Here is a 19,466-nt window from a genome sequence, read left to right as displayed (position 1 = left end):
AACTAATATATGTTGTAAGAGGTTTAATATTCCGGTATAAAAGCAAAATGTTTGCTAAGATGACACACTTTTAGTAGAACTGTTAATCACAGTTATGATTTAAACTTGACACTTTTGACTTTGTTTCTTTTGGTTTTACAACTTCAGCTATCAACAACTTACAACTGCGACTGTTCTTCAGGTTCTGTTGTAAAGTTTACTATGGCGTTTGTATTTTGTTTTTCATTTCCATTTTTCACAGTATATCCAATATGCTTATATTCACATTTGACCATATTTCTTCTTGTGATTTATTTGATCTTTTTCAGTTTAATTCTCAATCTAATATGGATCATATCGATCTATTTTATCTATTTCTTTGAATTTATCATCAGTTCTTGCCCAGTTCTCTGATACCACCTCATCGATTTGATAGCACCCACATGTTTAAGTCTGATACCTTTCTAATTATTATTACAAAATTGTTTTTTTTTTTTTCAGTTTATCTGATGAGAAACCAGAAGCAAGGATTCATATTTGCTGGCAGACCCGAATTCAAGTTCATTTTTAGAACCTTTTGAGGTATATTATATTTCATGTTCAGGTTTTTACAAAACTCAGCATCTGTCATTTGCTTCTATGACTTTGCCTAGGTATGTCATAACATGGCTATTTGCCTGATGATAATTATCCTGATCGTTGATTAATCATGTATTTTTTTTCCTGTTAGGTTACATTTCCTTTTGATTGCAACTCTCCCACCTCTAATTACTTTTCTGGTTTTGGTTTTGGTTTTGGAGTTGACTAGGACCATTGAAGTGGATGCTGATAAGGTCGATTACTTTAATTTGGTCGCTTTTTATACTTTCTTTTTCTTTTTAAATGGGCAATTAGTTTTTTAAAATTTGATTAAAATATGATTATTTGCAGGGTTTAATGTTGAGAGTAATGTTTATTCATTTACTTGCTTTTTCGCGGCCAAAGATTAGCAATAGATGCGAACCTGCAAGATTGCTGTAGAATATTAACTTCAATTTATTTTTCGTTGTGATTTCCGGAAGCAGTAGCCACTAATATCGGTTTGAACACATGAAAATTATATTCGAAAAGATGCTACAAATATCAAATAAAGTGAAACACATTAGCCCTTTTTGAAACCAAAGTAACCAATATCGTATACCGTAACCAACCCCGCAACACGGGATTTTGAATCGTTTTACACGTTAGGTAAGGAGGAAGACACATTAGGTATTTTGTAACGTTCGATTGAGTTGAATCGTTTTACACGTTTTTACTTGGATCATGCATTGTGCAATTCAAGCATTGCTAAATATCAAACATAAAGATCTAGAACACATACAAAAGAAATCCTCCCTAATAAATAAAGAACTTTTTGCCACTTGTCAATTTCTTATGTATTTGGACACATGTAATTTTGTGGTTAATTCTTAGAAATTAATTTTCACTTGTCATTTTGTGGTAATTTTTGATTTTCTTAATTAACTACCTAAATTTTAGGTTATAGAAAATAATTAATGTGTCATTAATTTGTTTTCTTATATTTTCAAATTTTAATATGTTTTCTTCAATATATATAATTCAAAATTGACATGTTTCTTTTAAAGTTCATTGTCATTTTAAGCAAAATGGTCTATATAAAAAAAATAATCAAACTTTGTTGCTTTTTTATTGACAAACTATAAAAAATGTTATATGGTCAAAATATAATTATTTTTCTGTAGTTTGTTTTATTAATATAAATTGAATTATTTATTTATTTATCATTTTGTTTGTATATATATTTTGAAATTTTATTTTAAAAAATACGTAATGTTTACACTTTGATATTTAATGTTTTTTTTAAAAAAAATATTTAAAGTTTTTATCTTCATATATAATTTTTTTTAATTAACCCGTGTAGTACACGGGTTTCACACCTAATAGAAAAATATAGCACCATATTCAACAATGCAAACACATGGAGATCATATCAAATGTATATCAACATTAAACATAACTCAATGCGAGCCTACAATTACACAAACATATCATACAATAAAAGCAAAATGAAGATCCTCAAAGTTCATTTCTTTAAATTTACTTTTTACAACTACAATAGTTCAAAACAAATAACAAAAACTAATCTACAACTAGAAAATGTCTTAGATATACTTTTTAAGATACAAAAACTTGAAATCATAGTATCGTAGTTCTTATCCAACATGATGTTAGAGCTATTTATATCACCATGCATGACTTTCTGTTGCGATAACAAAGGATTATGACAGTATGCTAACCCACGCACAGCACCAATGTCTATCTTGAAGCATCAGACTCTCACGTGACACTAGCACAACACATATTTTTGGATGCACAAGTCTCATGTAGAGCAAATGTCTCGAGATATGCAATGATGTTGCCTGTGGGCTAGACTACCTTCATAATCCTTTATAATCGTTGACAAAAAGTCATACATCGTGACATAAAGAGCTCCAACATCTTGTTGGATGAGAATCAAGAAACCAAGATTTCTAGGTTTTATAGATATCAAAAATAGTTTATGGTATCTACATGCTCATAAACTCATCAAATGAAATCTTCAAATGGACAACAATGCCATTGTGGTCTTCAATTGGAAATCCATCCTTTACCCATCAAGTAAAGACCTCCAAAGTAACTGAAAAAAAACATAATCTCGTTATTAAAATTTCAAACTTACTAACCAATCAGATGGTGGAAAACGAGCTAAAAGAATAAAAACTAGTGTTAACAGATTTAACAATTTGTAAGCAGATCTAATGCTCGATCTACAAAATTCAAACAATTGTCTTTATGCGATTCATATTTGTACACAACATCGATCTCACAGTTTGATAATTTTTATGATCTGTAACTAGCAAAATAGAGAATCAAACTAAATTTTTTAGGAAATCTAGATCTAAAGAAATCGGCCAAATGCTATGTTTGTAGTTGCTTCTGTCAAATGATTGTTCAAAATGTTATTAGGTAGAATCATAAACTGATAAACATGTATAAATGTAGGAATAACATATACAACAAGCATGTGATTATTCTTTTTATTCACAAATTCCAAATAAGAAATCGATTTCAAGAATACAAATTGCCACAAAATTAGATTAACAGTACAAACAAGCTCAAATTATCAATTTCAAGAAAAAAATGAAGAGAAAGAAAGATGCGATCGATTACCTGTGATTGTTTCTTGTGCGTGGCGTCGATCGAAGAGAAAGAAAGCTGTATGAATCTATGATTCGATTTTTTCTTGTGCGTTGCGTATCCGTCGATCGATTAAAGAAAGAAGGGTCGCTCCGTGGCTGCTTACTGGACGATGGTCGTCGCACTATCGCAGGCTCGTAGCTTGCTATTTGATTTTGTCAATTTGGAAATATGTCGGCTGTAACCTAGAAGGCTAGAAGAGAAGCGTGAACGAGTTATTTTAGGGTTAGTCGGCTGAAGTGTAATAATATATATACCAGAAAAGTATCGAGGCCCGTGCTCAGCACGATTCATGAAAGGTGATTTGGTTATTTCCTTTAGACTAAACTGCACAAATGGTTCTGTGGTTTGCTCAAAATTGTTAATTTGGTCCAAAAAGGTTTGGACTAGCACCATAGGTCTAAAGTTTTCATTTTGTTGCTAGTTTGGTCCAATTTACTTTGAAATTTTTCGTAATGACCACTTTGCCCTTAGTTTTTTTATTTATTTAAATATTTTTCTGTTTAAAAGAAAAATAAAAAAAAAATTGTATTTTCTATTTTACTTTTATAATTTTTTTATAAAGGAATAAAAATAAATAAATAAAATATACAATCTCTCTCTCTCTCTCTCTCTCTCTCTCTCTCTCTCTCTCTCTCTCTCTCTCTCTCTCTCTCTCTCTCTCTCTCTCTCTCTCTCTCTCTCTCGTAAACAATAAAGACACACCTTTGTCTTCCTCCCTGACCTCCAAAAACTTTGAACCCCATCTAAATTACAACCGGAAGCTGCCAGCACCACCTTCCGCCACCACCACCACCGGATGCCATCGACCAAGGTAAGTGATTTCCTGCCCCTACCCGATCAAAGCCCACAGATCCACCGATATCCCTTCCTATCAGCAACCCTACATAAGATTTGTGGAAATGAACCCCTACGCATCCATTTTTTCCGGCAATACCATAACCACCACCGATTATCACCTCCCGTCTATTTCCTCCTTATTTAGCCTCTCCCGTGTTCTCTATCTCATCCCCAACCGCATGTAATATTTCCAGTGGTTGTTTCTTCCCCACGACCGATGGTTGTTGAACCTCCGCGAGGATCATCATCATCGGACCTTGAAATCCACCAATTCTCCATGAATATGAAATCCATCCTCACCACCCACCTACCCCTCTCTCTTTCATCCCATACGAACATACGAACATACCCATCTTCTTCCTTCTTCCTGTAGAAAATCAAACATATGAACATACACACTCTCTCAAAATTAAACCCTCTGCAAATCTATGATCTTTGATATAACATAAAGAGGAAGAAGAAGAAACTAGGGTTTTTGAACCCATTGAAAATCCCCATAAAAAAGACCCAAAACACCATTCCCTTATTAAAAATCCTCATACCTTCTTCTTTGATTATGATTTCAACTTTCCTCCCTGTTTTGAAACGACTACGATACGCAGTTACAGTAAAATCGTTACTCACTCGATCAATCATCTAGGTATGCGTGAGGATCTTTATGCTAAAGGATTTGGGCCAGTTTCTCATTTTTTCAATCTGAATCGATCACATGTGATGATTGGTGTAAAAAAGTCGTGAAGAAAAATTGTTTTTGGGTGTAAGCCATTGAACTGGGTATTCTGATGTAAGCTTCAACTCAAATTTTTGCAGATAACGAAAATGGAAGAAGATGCATCAGCGTTTATATGAGAATGAAAGAAGATGGGGTTGTAGATTTTAGGGGAGAGAGAGAGAGAGAGAGAGAGAGATTGTATATTTTATTTATTTATTTTTATTCCTTTATAAAAAGAATTATAAAAGTAAAATAGAAAATACAACTTTTTTATTTTTCTTTTAAACAGAAAAATATTTAAATAAATAAAAAACTAAGGGCAAAATGGTCATTATGAAAAAGTTCAAAGCAAATCGGACCAAACTAGCAACAAAATGAAAACTTTGGACCTGTGGTGCTAGTCCAAACCTTTTTGGACCAAAGAGACAATTTTGAGCAAACCACAAGGACCATTTGTGCAGTTTAGTCTTTCCTTTACCATTGTCTAAATTTTTGAAGAAATATAAGTATATTGCTCTTATGGGTAATGAATTCTAAGTACATTGCTATTATTATTAAAGAAAAAAGTACGTTCCAATTATTGGTATGGATATGAAAGTACGTTGCTATTAGGGGTAAGGAAATTAAATTTCATTGGCGTTTATAGCATCTCACTCTAATTTATTTCGTATTATAGCATTGGACTTCAAAATGAAAGTACATTGCTATTATGGGTAAGAAAATAAAACTACATGCTGTGATTTTGGACTTTTTGCGTTTAGCATAGTGGGACCCTTAGTATTCAGTCTATATTGTAATTTGGATGTCTTCTGTTTGTGTTCAACAATTGGTAGCAGTTCCTCCTCGTTTGTGTCTATTGCCTCATCTCCATGATTTGGTTCACCAGGAAGCAATGGTACTTCAAAGATGAAAATTAACAATCAAAATTGTAGGCCACAAAGGTGATGACTAAACACAATTCCATACTTACAGACACCGAGTAAAATTGATCACTAAACTTAGAATAAAAAAGACAAATAGTAAGCAGCTGCTTCAAAACTACCAAGATTCATTCTCGGATGATGTTAAAATAAAATCAACTTAGTCGCCTAAAATTCCATTTCCCTTGAAAATATTGGCTTAATATAATATATAACCTGAATGATTCTAGTCTAATATGAATTAAAATTAACCACAAAACTTGAAATTTCAAATCTGGGTAACGTTGGCCACAAAAACACTTTTTGGTGGGTTGAATGTTTTTTATTGCAATGATGATTCACCTTTTTCCAAATTTATGAAAGAAAAAAAAAGTTGTTTTTAGTGAAATATGCAATCATATTAGTTCTAGACGTCAAACTGGTCATAAACGACCGTTGCTCATCCAACTGCCTGACAAGAACTGGGATGCACAGTAACAGTATATTAGTTAGACCACATACTTCACAAAGATAATAGGTGGAGACAAGGGTGGGTTTAATGATGTCAAACTATGTCCAGTCAAGCTGAAAACATCCATCATATCACAAGAAAATTTAAAAGAAGTAATTATCATCTTAAAGTCACCATAACCAACATCATCTAATCTCTTCGATGAACAGTTTGATATAATTAGATACCTTTTAATCCCACACATTTCACTATCCGAAAATAATGTATAATTAACATCGTTAAAGAACCATGGACAAAGTATTTCATGAAATTTCAAAGAAATCCAAGGGTAAATTTTGGACAGCTTGGGCATCATTTGTTCATTTGGCTCTTCTGAATTGAGGCTGACCAAGTGCAACCTGCATGACACCATAATAAGCTATTAGCTATGTATCTTTTGTAACATCATAAGTGTAAATGATGTTGAAGGGAATACAAATAGCACATGTTCTTTAACTTTATCTGAAATGTTAGGCTTCTCAAGCAAATGTTGTCTGAATCTTCATCCAAAACTGATGTTAGTTCCTAGTATTTTTCTTAATTTCCTTACTTGCTAGGGCCTACAGACAGAAAACTATGTTATAAGTTATACTTTTTATTCAAGAATCAATAAAAAAACAAAATCACATACGTTCATTTCAGTTTATCAAATAAATATCTAACCTCAGAATAAAAAAAAATCTTATATAAAACTATCTGAATTCAAGAAAAAATGTTATTAGCCGTTAATTGGCTTGAATTTCTTATGAGATTATATTTAAATGGTTATCTAAATTCTCTTTTCAGGAATAATAATAAAGATTAGTAAGATAAATAGTATGAAGGTTGGATAAGTAAAATAATTTATGACAAGATATACATGGGTACTAGCATGTAGGGTAATGTTAGTAACCTGTGATGAATTTAGCATGGAGCCCAATAACTGATCTTATTAGTCATTATCTTCAAAGGAATGTCTCATAGTTGGACTTGATTCAGAAACCCTAATATAATGCGACCAACAGGAGGAAATTATCAGCCAAGAATGTGAAGTTAATGAAAAGGAGCCAAACTCTCGACCAAAAAGCCCATCCAAAACCAAAAAAACAATTCATAGATTGGAACTCGATGCAGCCAATTACAAAACAATTTTATCATCTAACAAATAAGAAAAGGTTGCATAAAATATATTAACAATAAATAAGATAAGTACCTTCTAAACATGTGTTCAAATGAAGAAAAAACTATGGGTCTGAAGAAAGCCCGATTGACACAATCAGGAATTCAAGATTGCAATTTTGAACACCATTCATCCAGTCCTATACTCCTATAGTGTTTGAGATTCTTGGGATTTTAGTTTTCTCATTTATCATTTTAATATACAAATCTAAAATCAAACCAGAGAAAATCCCACAAAACTGGTATTCCAAATGATTATTTAATCTCTTGGGGAATGGTGTGGGCGATAATCAAATAAACTGAAACTGGTCGATAGCCCCCACACTCGTGCCAATCACACAAAAATTTCTGAAATCAACATGAATTAAAAAAAAAATAAAAAAAAAATAAGAGAGAGATTCCAAATCCTTTTCCACATTCAAGAAAATAGAGAATTAGAGATTAGGATATGAAATCCCATTAAGCGAAAATTAAGTTTTTTAAAAGTATTAACCGAACAGAAAATAATTAAAGCAAAGGCATTTCACTTACAGATAGTGAAATTGAAAATACCCAGCATTCGGTCGCCAAAAAAATGTTATCTGCATCTCCAATTCAAAAAGAGACTAATATTTCCCTTCGGACGGGAGATTAGTTGTATCGAGGAGACGATTGTAACAGATGGATTAGGTTTACGCATCTAAAATTGAAATCCAGCGTTTTGAGGTCCTTTTTTGAGAGATAACGAAGAAGAAAAGGAGGGGAGAAAGGGGAAAGGTGCTTGTTGAAGGAGACGGTGGTAATCGCCTAACCGGTGGCGGTTGGATTGGCAAACGGTGGGAAAAGTTCATAAAAGATGTTAATGTCCATTGCGTCTTTTGGGATATAGGTAGACGTGGCATACGATGAACAAGGTGAAATTTCTTTAAATGGCCTGAGAAAAAAAAGGGTTTTTATATATATATATATATATATATATATATATATATATATATATATATATATATATTCGGGGCGGGTCGGGTCGGGGCAGACACAACCCACTCTCTGACCCGAACCCGAAAAAATACCCAATAAGAACCCGATACCCGATAAGAGCGACTCGACCCGACCCGAAAACTTCGGGAATCGGGTTTTCCCGTCGGGTTCGGGTTTTTTTGCCATCCCTATGTTAGGTGATTTTAACCGGAATAAACATGAGAACTATAAATACTATGATCTAATAGAAGATAGGGGTGCATAGTATAATTTCTATATAGAGCATGAGTTTCATCTTAAACAAGACACGACAAAATCTGGAGGTAGGAGGACAAAGCCCCTACCGGTAAAAATCATTAACAGTCATTAACGGAAGCAACAATTTGGTAGAGAAAGTAATGGGTGCTTGATGGTGCATTTTAGGCTGGAGGGAGTGGTGTCACACTCCCTCATTTTGCCACACTGTCGCGTAGGCGCTACATGTGTTTTTATCACAATAGTGTGGTTTGTTTTCACACCCAAGGAATGGTGCCACATTTAGGTTTATTTATTTATTTTTTATTTTTTTAATGGATAAAATCTTTATTTTTTTAAAAATGATAATATTTCATTAATTAAAAATAAAAATACCATACATTGCATAACTTACAAAAAAACCAAAAAATTTAGAAAAGCAAATTAGAAACATAAAACTTACAACTTTATTTTAAAAAAAATAATAACAACACCAAACGATTAAAAACTTTTGAAAAAAAAAACTAGAAATCAGCCACGATTAGCGTAACGTTTTTTCACTTCCTCCTTCATCGCCAAAATAACTTGAAGCTCGTCTCCGGTCATATTTGACGTGTCCACCACTAGTACTCTCATGTCGTTGTCCATTTGTTTCCGAAGCTCTCTTTCAGAAGCAATTTGCAAAATCTTGTCCATTCTATCTTTTATACCCTTCATATCGGCCCCCATTTCTTTCAACTCATCTGAATCCTACGTTTTGCCTTTGCCTTTGCTTTTTTGCTTTGTCTCTTCCCATTGGTCGGGAAGGTGGTGAAACTGGAACAGGTTCATCTTCGTTCAGATCGAATTGAACACGAGCATCTGATGTAGTGTGGTCGGACTCAGATGTTTTGTTGCGTTTTGAACCACTGTAGATATGCTTGTCTGATGTTTTGCTGTTTTGCGATTTCTTGTTATCTTTCACAAAATTCCAAACTTCAAGAAACTTGAAAGCCTTCACGTTTTCTTTTTGATACACTTTCAGCGCTTTCCGCAAAATCACATCATCGTTTTCTCCACTTTTCCATTGACGTTTCATGTTAGTATACAAATCATTAAACATCATGATTTCCTTGTTCATATTCCCCCATTTCGAGTACACTTGATGTTTTGAACGGTACTCTCTACGGTTCATTCCTTTATGAAACCTATGTAAAACCCGAATCCAAAAACGGTCATGCTTTTGGTCTTTTCCAATCGTCGCATCTTCTGAAATATCAATCCATGATTGTGCCAACACTAACACTTCTAGGGGTTCCTAACATTTAGTCTGCGCCTTCTCTTTTCTTTTAGTTGCCGCTCGAGTGGACTAAGTTTCTTCAACGAATTCCAGTTCGGACTCAGAAACGACCGTATGTGGTTGTGTTTGTGTTTGTTGAACAAACTCAGGTTGAGACAAAAAATCAAATGGATTAAAATCTGAGTCGGGTTGTGGTAGTGTTTATGGTAGTGGTTGTGTTGGTCGTTGTGGAAAATACGAAAGCATACTGCCATAGTGGTAATACGAAGGCGAAAAAATCGGTTGATCAAATGAATGTATTGGGGTTGTGGTGTTTCTAGCGGGTGTTTTTTCGTTGGTAGGCCTTTTGGAAGAAGACATTTTGAAAATATTTGAAGAAAAGATGTTAAAATGATAAGGAATTTGAGTGAAGATTTTGTAAAAAATGGTAAGTATATATAGGGTAAATTTAAAAATAATAATAATAATTTCTAAACACAAGGACCGCTGAACGGTCAAAAGGAGCACCACCCAATATAAAAAAAACCTTTATATTTTTTTTAGTTTAAAGATGTTTTACCATTTTTGTGTTTTTGTGGGGTTTACTCTGTAATTTTCATTCACATTTTTATATTTACCATTTTACCCTTTTCACCTGTTCCTTAAAGTGAAACTCGCAAAAATCCTTAGGTTTGCAAAGTTTTTACGATTTTACCCTAAATACATTTTTGTTCTTTTTTTTTTAAATAAGTTTATACCCCATACTGTTTTTATACAACTTGTTAATTTTACTCGTTTTACTTTTTTTCCCGGGCATTTTTTTTGTTGGCATGGCATGTCATATAAAAGTCTTATAAAAAATAGAAAGAATGGTAAAAATGATGCTCAAACTTGAGACCACTTAGTTTGTTCCTTTCACTTGCTAATTCCATGAAAAATATCTATTAGAATCACAAGAACACTCGAAACATAGTGATGTATGCTTATTTATATTTTTACTCATTTATAAGGAATCACAGTAAATATCATATAGTTCTAGATGATCTCATTATCAATGCTTTTTGTGGATTCCAATTAAAATGAAGCAAAAAAAACTAAGTAAAATTAAAGGGTTGCAATAAATTATGGTGTAAAACTGAAGGAAAAAAAAAAAAGGTGAAAGCTTTGCAAATAAAGGGGTTTCTTGCAATTTTTACTTGAGAAATTGGTAAAAAAATGTAAAAATGATAAAATTAGAAAGTTGAATGAAAATTAGGAAGTAAAATCAGGTGAGAAAAACAAAAAAGGTAAAACTGTGAATACTTAAAAAACTGAAGGCTTTTCTTGGCAATATCCCTTATCTAATAACAATAATTACCACTAAACATGGATAAATACAAACACAACCCTGACCCATACAAAAATACCGAAATATACACATTAACAGCAATACCGAAATATACACTAGCAATCATAATAGAACAATATAAAATTAGAATACCAGAAAACACAAATTAATTAAAAAAACATACATTATTTCTTCCATTCTGCTATTTTGTTGTTTATGTTTCTCATCATTATCTCAATACTATTACAATATTGTACACAATGTTGTGACATACATTGCCATTAAAACACATCTCTTTTTTTTTTCTCTCTTTTTTTTTTTATATCTTCCGATCACATAACAATGGAAACAATATGCTGTAAATCATGTAGCAAAAGGGTATGATCACCCAAAGGCAATATCATCTTCCCAAACTCATCAACAATGCTAAGATGCTTACACGGATCCACCACAATCCTCATTTTAGTATCCAAATAAGAAACCGTATGCACACGTTCAAACTCCACAAGTTGTTTCAATGGTGCACCTTCTTCAAAACCCTTGGGGACTTGTGCAAACAACATCACAACTGTGCTTCCATCAAATGGGCCATGATTTGTGATTGAGATTTCAATTGGGAATCTTAAAGAATCACAATGTTGTTGGATTTTATCGACGTAAAGATAGTTGGAAGAGCCTGTTATGGTTTGTTGTAATATTTTTTGTGAATTGAAAACATGAAGAATGGATTTGGTGGGTGGTGAGAGGATGTTGTAGGTGTAATTTGAGTAACTTAATCCGTGTCCGAATTTGTAGACTGTGGGACCCGTGTAGAAACGATATGTTCTTCCGGGATAATTATAAGAAAGATTGGGTCTCATGTGCATGTCGTTCATTGCTATGCTTGTGAAGGATTGTGGGTACCATGTCACGGGTAGTTTTCCACCTGTAAGAAATAGCAATCTACTTTCATCTGTTTGTGTATTTGTATTTATTAATAAGTATTATATCATTCTAGACTTTTGTTTATTTCGATTAGATCATTGTTCTTTTTTTATTAAGGCGTTGATTGTACTTTGAAAATCTACCCGTTTGTCTTTTTTTTTTTTTTTTGAAAAAGACCTTGTATTTTTTTAATTTTTTCCGGAAAAACCCTCTAACTTTGTCTATTTTTCCGGAGAAAACCCTCAATCTTCTAACTATTTCCGAAAAACATCAACTTTTTTAGTTTTTCCGAAAAAAAACCCTCGCATTTTTACAAGTTTTTCAGAAAATAAAATTACTAAAAGGGCCGGATCGGAAAAAATGTAAAAATACAAGATCTTTTTCAAGAAAAAAAAATAAAGTTGAGGTTTAATCCGAAAAAAAAAAACACAAAATATAAGGTCTTTTATGAGATTAACCATTTCATTTATTTGACATTATACTTTGAAAAATCTACCCGTTTGTCTTATTTTTCTTGAAAAATACCTTGTATGTTTTTAAATTTTTTCTGAAAAAACCCCTCAATCTTCTAACTGTTTCCGAAAAACCCTCAACCTTTTTAGTTTTTCCGAAAAAACCCTCGCATTTTACAAGTGTTTTGGACAAAAATTACTAAAAGGGCCGGATCGAAAAAAAATGAAAAAATACAAGGTCTTTTTCAAGAAAAAAATAAAATCGAGGTTTAATCCGGAAAAAACATAAAATATAAGGTTTTTTATGAGATTAACCCTACAATAAATAGCAACTTATTCAGTATATGATAGCATCCTACTTTCAATTGTTCACTTATGAAGGCATTGTACTTTAAAAAACTACCCAATTATATTTATACCATTCTACTTTCAATTCTTTTCATGAAAAATCACTTTCCATTTATAAATATATAAAATTATTTCAAACCACAATATTATAATTAAAAAAAAAAATTTAAAATCTGGAAATACTAACCAGGATTATGATCTCCAAACACAATTTGAGCAAGAGCAGTACCACCACCCTCACCAGGGTACCCGACCCAAATAATACTAGCAATCCGTGGGTCCCCTTGAGCAAATGAGACATCAAGGGGCCCACCACCTGTCAAAACTAAAACTATCGGCTTTTTACTTGTAGCAGCAATTGTAGAAATCAAAGCCGATTGATACCCTGGTAGAAGAAGACTAAATCTATCATGATCTTCGGTTTCTTGACTCAAATCAATTCCAGCCACAATAATTACAAAATCGGCTGCTTTTGAGATGGAAATTGCTTCTGGAAATTTTGAATTGGAAGCGCATGCGACATCTACACATCCGGATGAATGACTTGTTTTCTTTATGTATTTTTTAAACCCATCGATTATGCTTTTTGGACTACATGGAACTCCTGTATAAATTTCAAAATAATTAAATTGTAAGTAAGTAGGAATTTATGAATTATAATAATTGTTGTGATTAGGGTAATATTAGGTTAATTGCTATAATCACTAGAAAAATGTACGTATGTTTAAAAAGCTTAAGCTCATATTAGAGTTTGAGACAAGTTCCTAGTAGAATTACAGAAAAACCATTATATTTTGGGTAATTTTGTGGTTTAGCGACTTATACTTTTTTTCTCTAAATTTACCCATTTTTGGCATAAAATATTATCAAGTCAAAATGGTTAATTTGGAAAAATGTTTGAAATTTATATAGTTTGATTGGAAGAAATGAAGTATTAGTGGTTAAACTACAATGCCAAAATATATCGTTTTTTAGTGATTTGCCAAAAAAATTTGATTCAATTTTCTGATTATTAGGGGTAAAAATAAGAGTTAATCTTAAAAAAGACTTAATATTTTGTGTTTTTTCCGGATTAAACCTCAATTTTATTTTTTGCCTGAAAAATACCTTGTATTTTTTTCAGTTTTTCCGATCTGGCTTTTTAGTCATTTTTTTCCAAAAAAAAATTTGTAAACTACGAGGGTTTTTTCAAGAAAAACTAAAAAGGTTGAGGGTTTATTTGGAAGCATTTAGAAGGTTGAGGGTTTTTTCGGAAAAAAAAATACAAATTTGAGGGTTTTTTCGGAAAAAATGAAAAAATATAAGGTTTTTTCAGGCAAAAAAAAATTGAGGTTTAATCCAAAAAAAAACACAGAAATTAACCCAAAAATTTAAGTCCAATTTACAGAAGAAACCAATTAATTATACTTTATTTCTTTTTCCCAAATTTGCCCATTTTTGAGCAATAATATAGTTTAGCCACTTATACTTTATTTCTTTTTTCCAAATTTGTCATTTTGACCTAATATATTATCAAGTCAAAATAGCTAATTTGGAAAAACGTTTAAAACTTGTATAGTTTTATTGGAAGAAATGAAGTATTAGTCGTTTAAACTACAAAACTGTCCAAAATATATCATTTTTTAGTAGTTTCCCCAAAATTTCTGATTCAATTTTCTGACTATTATGGGTAAAAATAATTAAATTATTGAAATAAAGATCAAATTAAAGAAATTCAAACCTATGTATCCTCCGCCCAATTTGCTTGTGGCATTTGCCATTGGACCAATAACAGCTAACGATGAAACAAGATTCTTTTTCAAAGGTAAAAACTTGTTATCATTCTTGAGAAGTACAATCCCTTGTTTTGCTGCTTCAAGGGCAAGATTCTTGTGATTTGAAGTGCAAACATCTTGAGCTCCAAATTTTCCATACTTCCCTTTTATCGGGTCCCCATCATAGAGTCCTAAACGAAGTTGAACTGTAAATAAATTAAGAAGAGCTTTGTCGATGTCTTCTTCTTTCACTTTCCCTTTTTCAACTGCCGACTTTGTGTGTATCAACATGTAGGTCCCACAGTTAATATCCGTTCCTACACCCGATGTTCAATTTCAACAGTCAGTTGTTAAAAATTGTTTTAGGGAATATAAGGGTAAATTGGTCAATAACCATTTTAACAAAGTTAGAAATGGGAAAGTGGAAAGTTAGAAAGAAACCGGCTTTTAGAGCAATGGCCACAGCGTCTTCAGGGTTTTTAGTGTAGTTTTGATACTCGTATATAGTGGCCACAGCATCACAGTCTGAAGTTATGTATCTGGTTTTATGCATAAAAGATAAAACCGAAAGCTTGTAAGTTTTTGTTATCATTTATCAAATGTATTTAAAATTTAGAAACTTTTTTATGTAATTTGATGAATCTTGAACCCTTTAAATCCCCATTGTGTTCGAGCTTTTTGTAAAAGCTTCTTGTCAGCACAAGCTGGGATTCCATTTACTGCATTATATGAACACATTAAGCAACTTGCTTTCGCCTTTTGTATACAACTTCTAAATGGTGGTTCATATGTGTCCTGCATATCCTGCTCTGTTACCTGAATGTTTACCCAGTTTTGAACTTCAAGCATTTGTTTTTCGAATTTGTTTAATTTTCGATTTTGGATACAAATTAGTTGATTTCAGGATTTGGAAAGGATTCTTACAATGGCGTTGAAGTTGTATCTGGCGTAATTCCCCCAAAATTCCAAATCATAAGCACTGAAATGCTTACAACAAGCAGACACCATCAACTCATCACCGCCGCCGCCGCCGCCATGGTTGTCGTCGGCGCCTGACAACACCCTCCTCCTACCTTCGGTCGTCTTCTCCCCCTGAAACCCTCTCACATACTCAACACTGTAAGCGGACACCACCATTGGATCCTCGCCGGGGGTTTCCTGCCCTCTTCCCCATCTTGGGTCTCGGAAAATGTTAATCGTCGGAGCCCAGAAAGTCAACCCGGCTTGACCCACGTTGTACATTGCCCTCGCTTCGACGGCGATAACCGAAGCAATTGAAAACCATAACGTTCGATTGAAAGAGGATGTGGTGAGAATGACTTGTGGGAAGCCGGTGGCGGCGGGGATGGGTCCGGTTTCAAATGTGACACCGGGGCCATTAGAGGCGATGCCGTGGAGAGATTCCGACCACCACTCATAGGGAGGGATGCCGAGACGGGGAATGCCGGTGTCGTTGTTGGAGAGGCGTTTGATCTTTTCGGAAAGAGAGAGGAGAGAGAGGAGGGATTGGGCTCTGGTGGGTATCGGTAAGGCGGTGTTGCAGAAGGGGTAGGAGTTGTGGTGTGGTGGTTGACATGGGAATCTGGGAGATTGTGATTGAGAATTTGGGATGTTGATTAGAGTGATGAAGAGTAAGAGGATGATGGCGGTGGTTATGGTGGATGACATCGGAGGGGTTGTGTTGGTTGTGGTGATCGGCGGAGTAAAGAGGTTTTTAAAGAGTGGATAAAGCGGCAGTCAACAGTGACTCTTGTTTTGGCCAATGAGACTTTTCGATATCTTTTAAAAATGTTGGATCTAATTTTGATTTTAAAATAGAGAAAATGACAAATATAATAAAAAAAATAAACACAATTAAATAAAGGGTCCCCTTGTTTTTACAATAAGATCAAAATTGTATTTCTTATTTTATTATTATTATTATTATTTTTATAGGTATGGATCTTATAGTTTTATTTTTTAAATGGCTATAACCATAGGATCAATGTAAAAGATTATTTTTTAATTTTTTAATATCTTTTATCTTTAACTTTATTAGTTTTAATTAGATTATAACTCATAGACACTACCGATGAGAAAGTTAAAAATAATTTTAATTACATTTTAACGTAATTATTTAGCAATAATAATAATAAATTAATAATTTATAAAATAGATGTTTTGTCGGTAAGTTCATAATGATATTTATGTTATGAATATCCAATTTACATTTTGTATGCTTAGATATTTGATAAAATCATGAGTTTTTATGATGTAATATACATTTGAGTATAATGAAAAAAAAACATAATAAATCATGGAAATGACATTGATATATGTTAAATTAAATGTAACATAAGGTAATAAATATAAATAAATACAACACAATAAATTATAACTTAAAATGATGAATGAAGTGTGATTTACTATAATTAAGTAAAAGATGCTATAGAAAATTAAAATACGGTAGATAATAACAAAAACATAGGTGTTAATTATAAATTTGTAAAAACTTATTTGTATACAACATTTTATGCTCTTTTAGGGGGTGTTTGGTTTAGTTTTTTAGAGGGCAAAAGTTCTTTTTGAAAAAATTGCAAAAAGTCAGGTTTTCCTGACTTTTCCAAAAAGTTGATTTTCCTTCTATCTAAAATCCAAAAGTAACTTTTAAAAGTCTTTTACCAAACATCTTTTACCTTTGATATTTTCCTAAAAGGACTTTTGTCCTCTCAAAAGCTAAGCCAAACACTCCCTTAGTATGTGAACCATCTTTATCTATAATTAATATTTTTATTTTTCTTATGACGTGAATATTTGATATATTAGAAACAAACTAATCTTTTCACTTTTATTTATTGTTATTGCAAAACATACATCAAATGGAAATTATTTTTTCTAAAATGAAAATGTGAAAAACAATTATCTTACCATTGTAAATGTTAGATAACACATATCTAACATTGCGATTTGAAGTGAGAAATTATAAGCTTGTATATTGATGTACAAACAATTTATTTGAGTTGACGTTTTCATTTGCGGATGCAACATTTTTCAACTTAATTTCAAGATTTTAAATGTTGGTGATGATTGTGCATATCTGCAATATAGTGATAATATTAGTTAATAACAAAAAAAAACTATTAAGTGTTAATTAGAAAAAAGGTAACATATTAGATAATAGTTTAATAAAAACTATAGTGTATATAAAATATAAATGAAAAATAATAATATTATTGTTCTCCTTAGTATTAAAATACCAACCTTGAACATTTGATGCGGGTGACAACTTTTTTTAATTTTTTATTATTCAAATATAATTTTAAATTTTATGTTTGTTCTAGCATTGGCATAATACATGTTTTTTAAATCCATAAAAGAATAGAAATTTATCTAATAACAAAAATATGGAGATTAAAATGTATTTTATAATTTCAATGATTACAATTAGAAATCTTAATGCGTTATTATCGGTTAAGGGAGACGGATAAAATGTCAAATTCAAAAATCTTATATCATGAATTGTTAGATTTTTTATTTAGGTATTATAAATATTATACATACACAAAGATTGTTATAGAAACATAAAAGTTTTAATTTTCCTTTACACAAATATGAAGTTAAATTTTAATTTTCATTTACCAAACCTATTAATCATCAAATTATTTTATGTTTAAATTATTATTTAATACACATGTTAATAAAAAAACAAATACACTCTAGTTGGTCAGACTTCAAATGTATCTGAAAAGGGAAAAAAGCATGATTCATATATTTCCCTAACCCAAACCCTACCATGGTGTCTCTTTTCTTGCATCCATCGAAGAACACCAACATTCATCCTTGTCTCTTGCCCTTGCATCTCAAACGTCACAGATCACTAGCGCCTATGTCTCACAGCCGACCGTCGCAGACGTTACACAGCACACCGTCGTCGCACATCACTCTCGGTTTCATTTTTGCCTCCACAGGTACGATGACCTTCCCTCCCCAGTCCTCATTCACATCGCCGACGCCTCCACACCTCCGGCCTAGTTCCACTCTTTCATTATCGCCATTCTGGTAAGCTTCTCCCCAGAGTGGCTAATCATTTCCTCGCGATGACCCGCTATACACTGCACCCACTCATGAAACTTCTACCAACCCTGCAATACTCGTGTATGCTAGCCATACATAACATTGGATCCTATAGACATCCGAATACCTGATCATACCCTAAGCCCTTCATTAAACAAGAACAGGAAATAAGGCCAAACCAAACATTCTCAGGCTATAGAATCTTAGTTATGTACAACTATGATGCATACACTAAGCAACTACAATAATGATGTCAATTTCATATAAGGAAGAACCCTAGGCTATCAGACATCATATAATCAGACAATTCTATCATGCAATTCCTGAAGATCCCTAGCCTATCACTAGCATGCCGTTCTAACATATCACAACATCAAAGATCATTGTGGTAATTTGGGGTCAACTTACTGGCTTCGGCTGATCGTACACATCGCATCCTCGTTCGGTTATTTTGAAAACAACTTTGAAAGTTATTTTTAAAACCATTACTTCGAAAATTATTTTTAAAACCCTTTTTCCTTAGTTTGAGACTGGATTCACACGAGTGTTCCTCCAATTCACTCAAACCAAGGCTCTGATACCAACTTGTAACATCACAAAAACTTCAACAAATTTAAACTTTTCAAAACAACTCATTTATTAACAAAAGTGTTTACAAAAACATTGTCTCCAAAACATGATTTAAAATCGGAGTCTCCCAAGGTCCAATATGTTGTAAAACCGAGGATGTGTACGGTCACGCCTTCGCCTTTCCACGAATCATCTGAAGAACCTGAAACCATAAACAAACTATAAGCACGAAGCTTAGTGAGTTCCCCCAAAA

At 32.6% G+C, this 19,466-nt stretch overlaps 1 protein-coding gene and 2 long non-coding RNA genes across 4 annotated transcripts; all 3 read right to left on the bottom strand.

Annotated features, from left to right (window-relative positions):
- Window positions 1-2,042: 2,042 nt before the first annotated feature.
- On the bottom strand, window positions 2,043-3,485 carry LOC145109050 (uncharacterized). Its single transcript, XR_013708727.1, has 2 exons — window positions 3,190-3,485; window positions 2,043-2,656 (listed from the first exon to the last, which is right to left on the bottom strand). It is a non-coding gene; the product is annotated as an uncharacterized LOC145109050 (long non-coding RNA).
- Window positions 3,486-6,281: 2,796 nt separating this feature from the next.
- On the bottom strand, window positions 6,282-8,234 carry LOC145169175 (uncharacterized). Of its 2 annotated transcripts, XR_013742344.1 has the most exons (5): window positions 7,868-8,234; window positions 7,371-7,684; window positions 7,071-7,161; window positions 6,624-6,738; window positions 6,282-6,537 (listed from the first exon to the last, which is right to left on the bottom strand). It is a non-coding gene; the product is annotated as an uncharacterized LOC145169175 (long non-coding RNA). The 2 variants fall into 2 exon arrangements; XR_013742343.1 differs by lacking the exon at window positions 7,371-7,684.
- A 3,044-nt stretch (window positions 8,235-11,278) lies between these two features.
- LOC145109049 (Glycosyl hydrolase family protein) lies at window positions 11,279-16,258 on the bottom strand. The gene is made up of 6 exons (XM_079046155.1): window positions 15,515-16,258; window positions 15,240-15,406; window positions 15,032-15,129; window positions 14,557-14,907; window positions 13,024-13,440; window positions 11,279-12,037 (listed from the first exon to the last, which is right to left on the bottom strand). The coding sequence occupies exons 1-6, from the start codon at window positions 16,256-16,258 to the stop codon at window positions 11,445-11,447; spliced, it is 2,370 nt and encodes a 789-aa protein (XP_078902281.1). The 3' UTR covers window positions 11,279-11,444.
- Window positions 16,259-19,466: the final 3,208 nt, after the last annotated feature.

Source organism: Lactuca virosa, chromosome 4 (genome assembly GCF_052849685.1).
Source record: "Lactuca virosa cultivar CGN04683 chromosome 4, Lactuca_virosa_CGN04683_v6, whole genome shotgun sequence".
Taxonomy (NCBI): domain Eukaryota; kingdom Viridiplantae; phylum Streptophyta; class Magnoliopsida; order Asterales; family Asteraceae; genus Lactuca; species Lactuca virosa.
This window is presented reverse-complemented; position numbering and strand designations above follow the sequence as displayed.

Bases quoted from the DNA above. Each gene is read 5' to 3' on its own strand.
- LOC145109049 (XM_079046155.1), bottom strand. From the start codon at position 16,258: ATGTCATCCACCATAACCACCGCCATCATCCTCTTACTCTTCATCACT. The intron at 15,130-15,239 runs GTTCAAGATTCA...GCATAAAACCAG, and splicing joins ACACAATGGGGATTTAAAGG to ATACATAACTTCAGACTGTG. The intron at 13,441-14,556 runs GTTTGAATTTCT...AAATTTATACAG, and splicing joins ATTGGGCGGAGGATACATAG to GAGTTCCATGTAGTCCAAAA.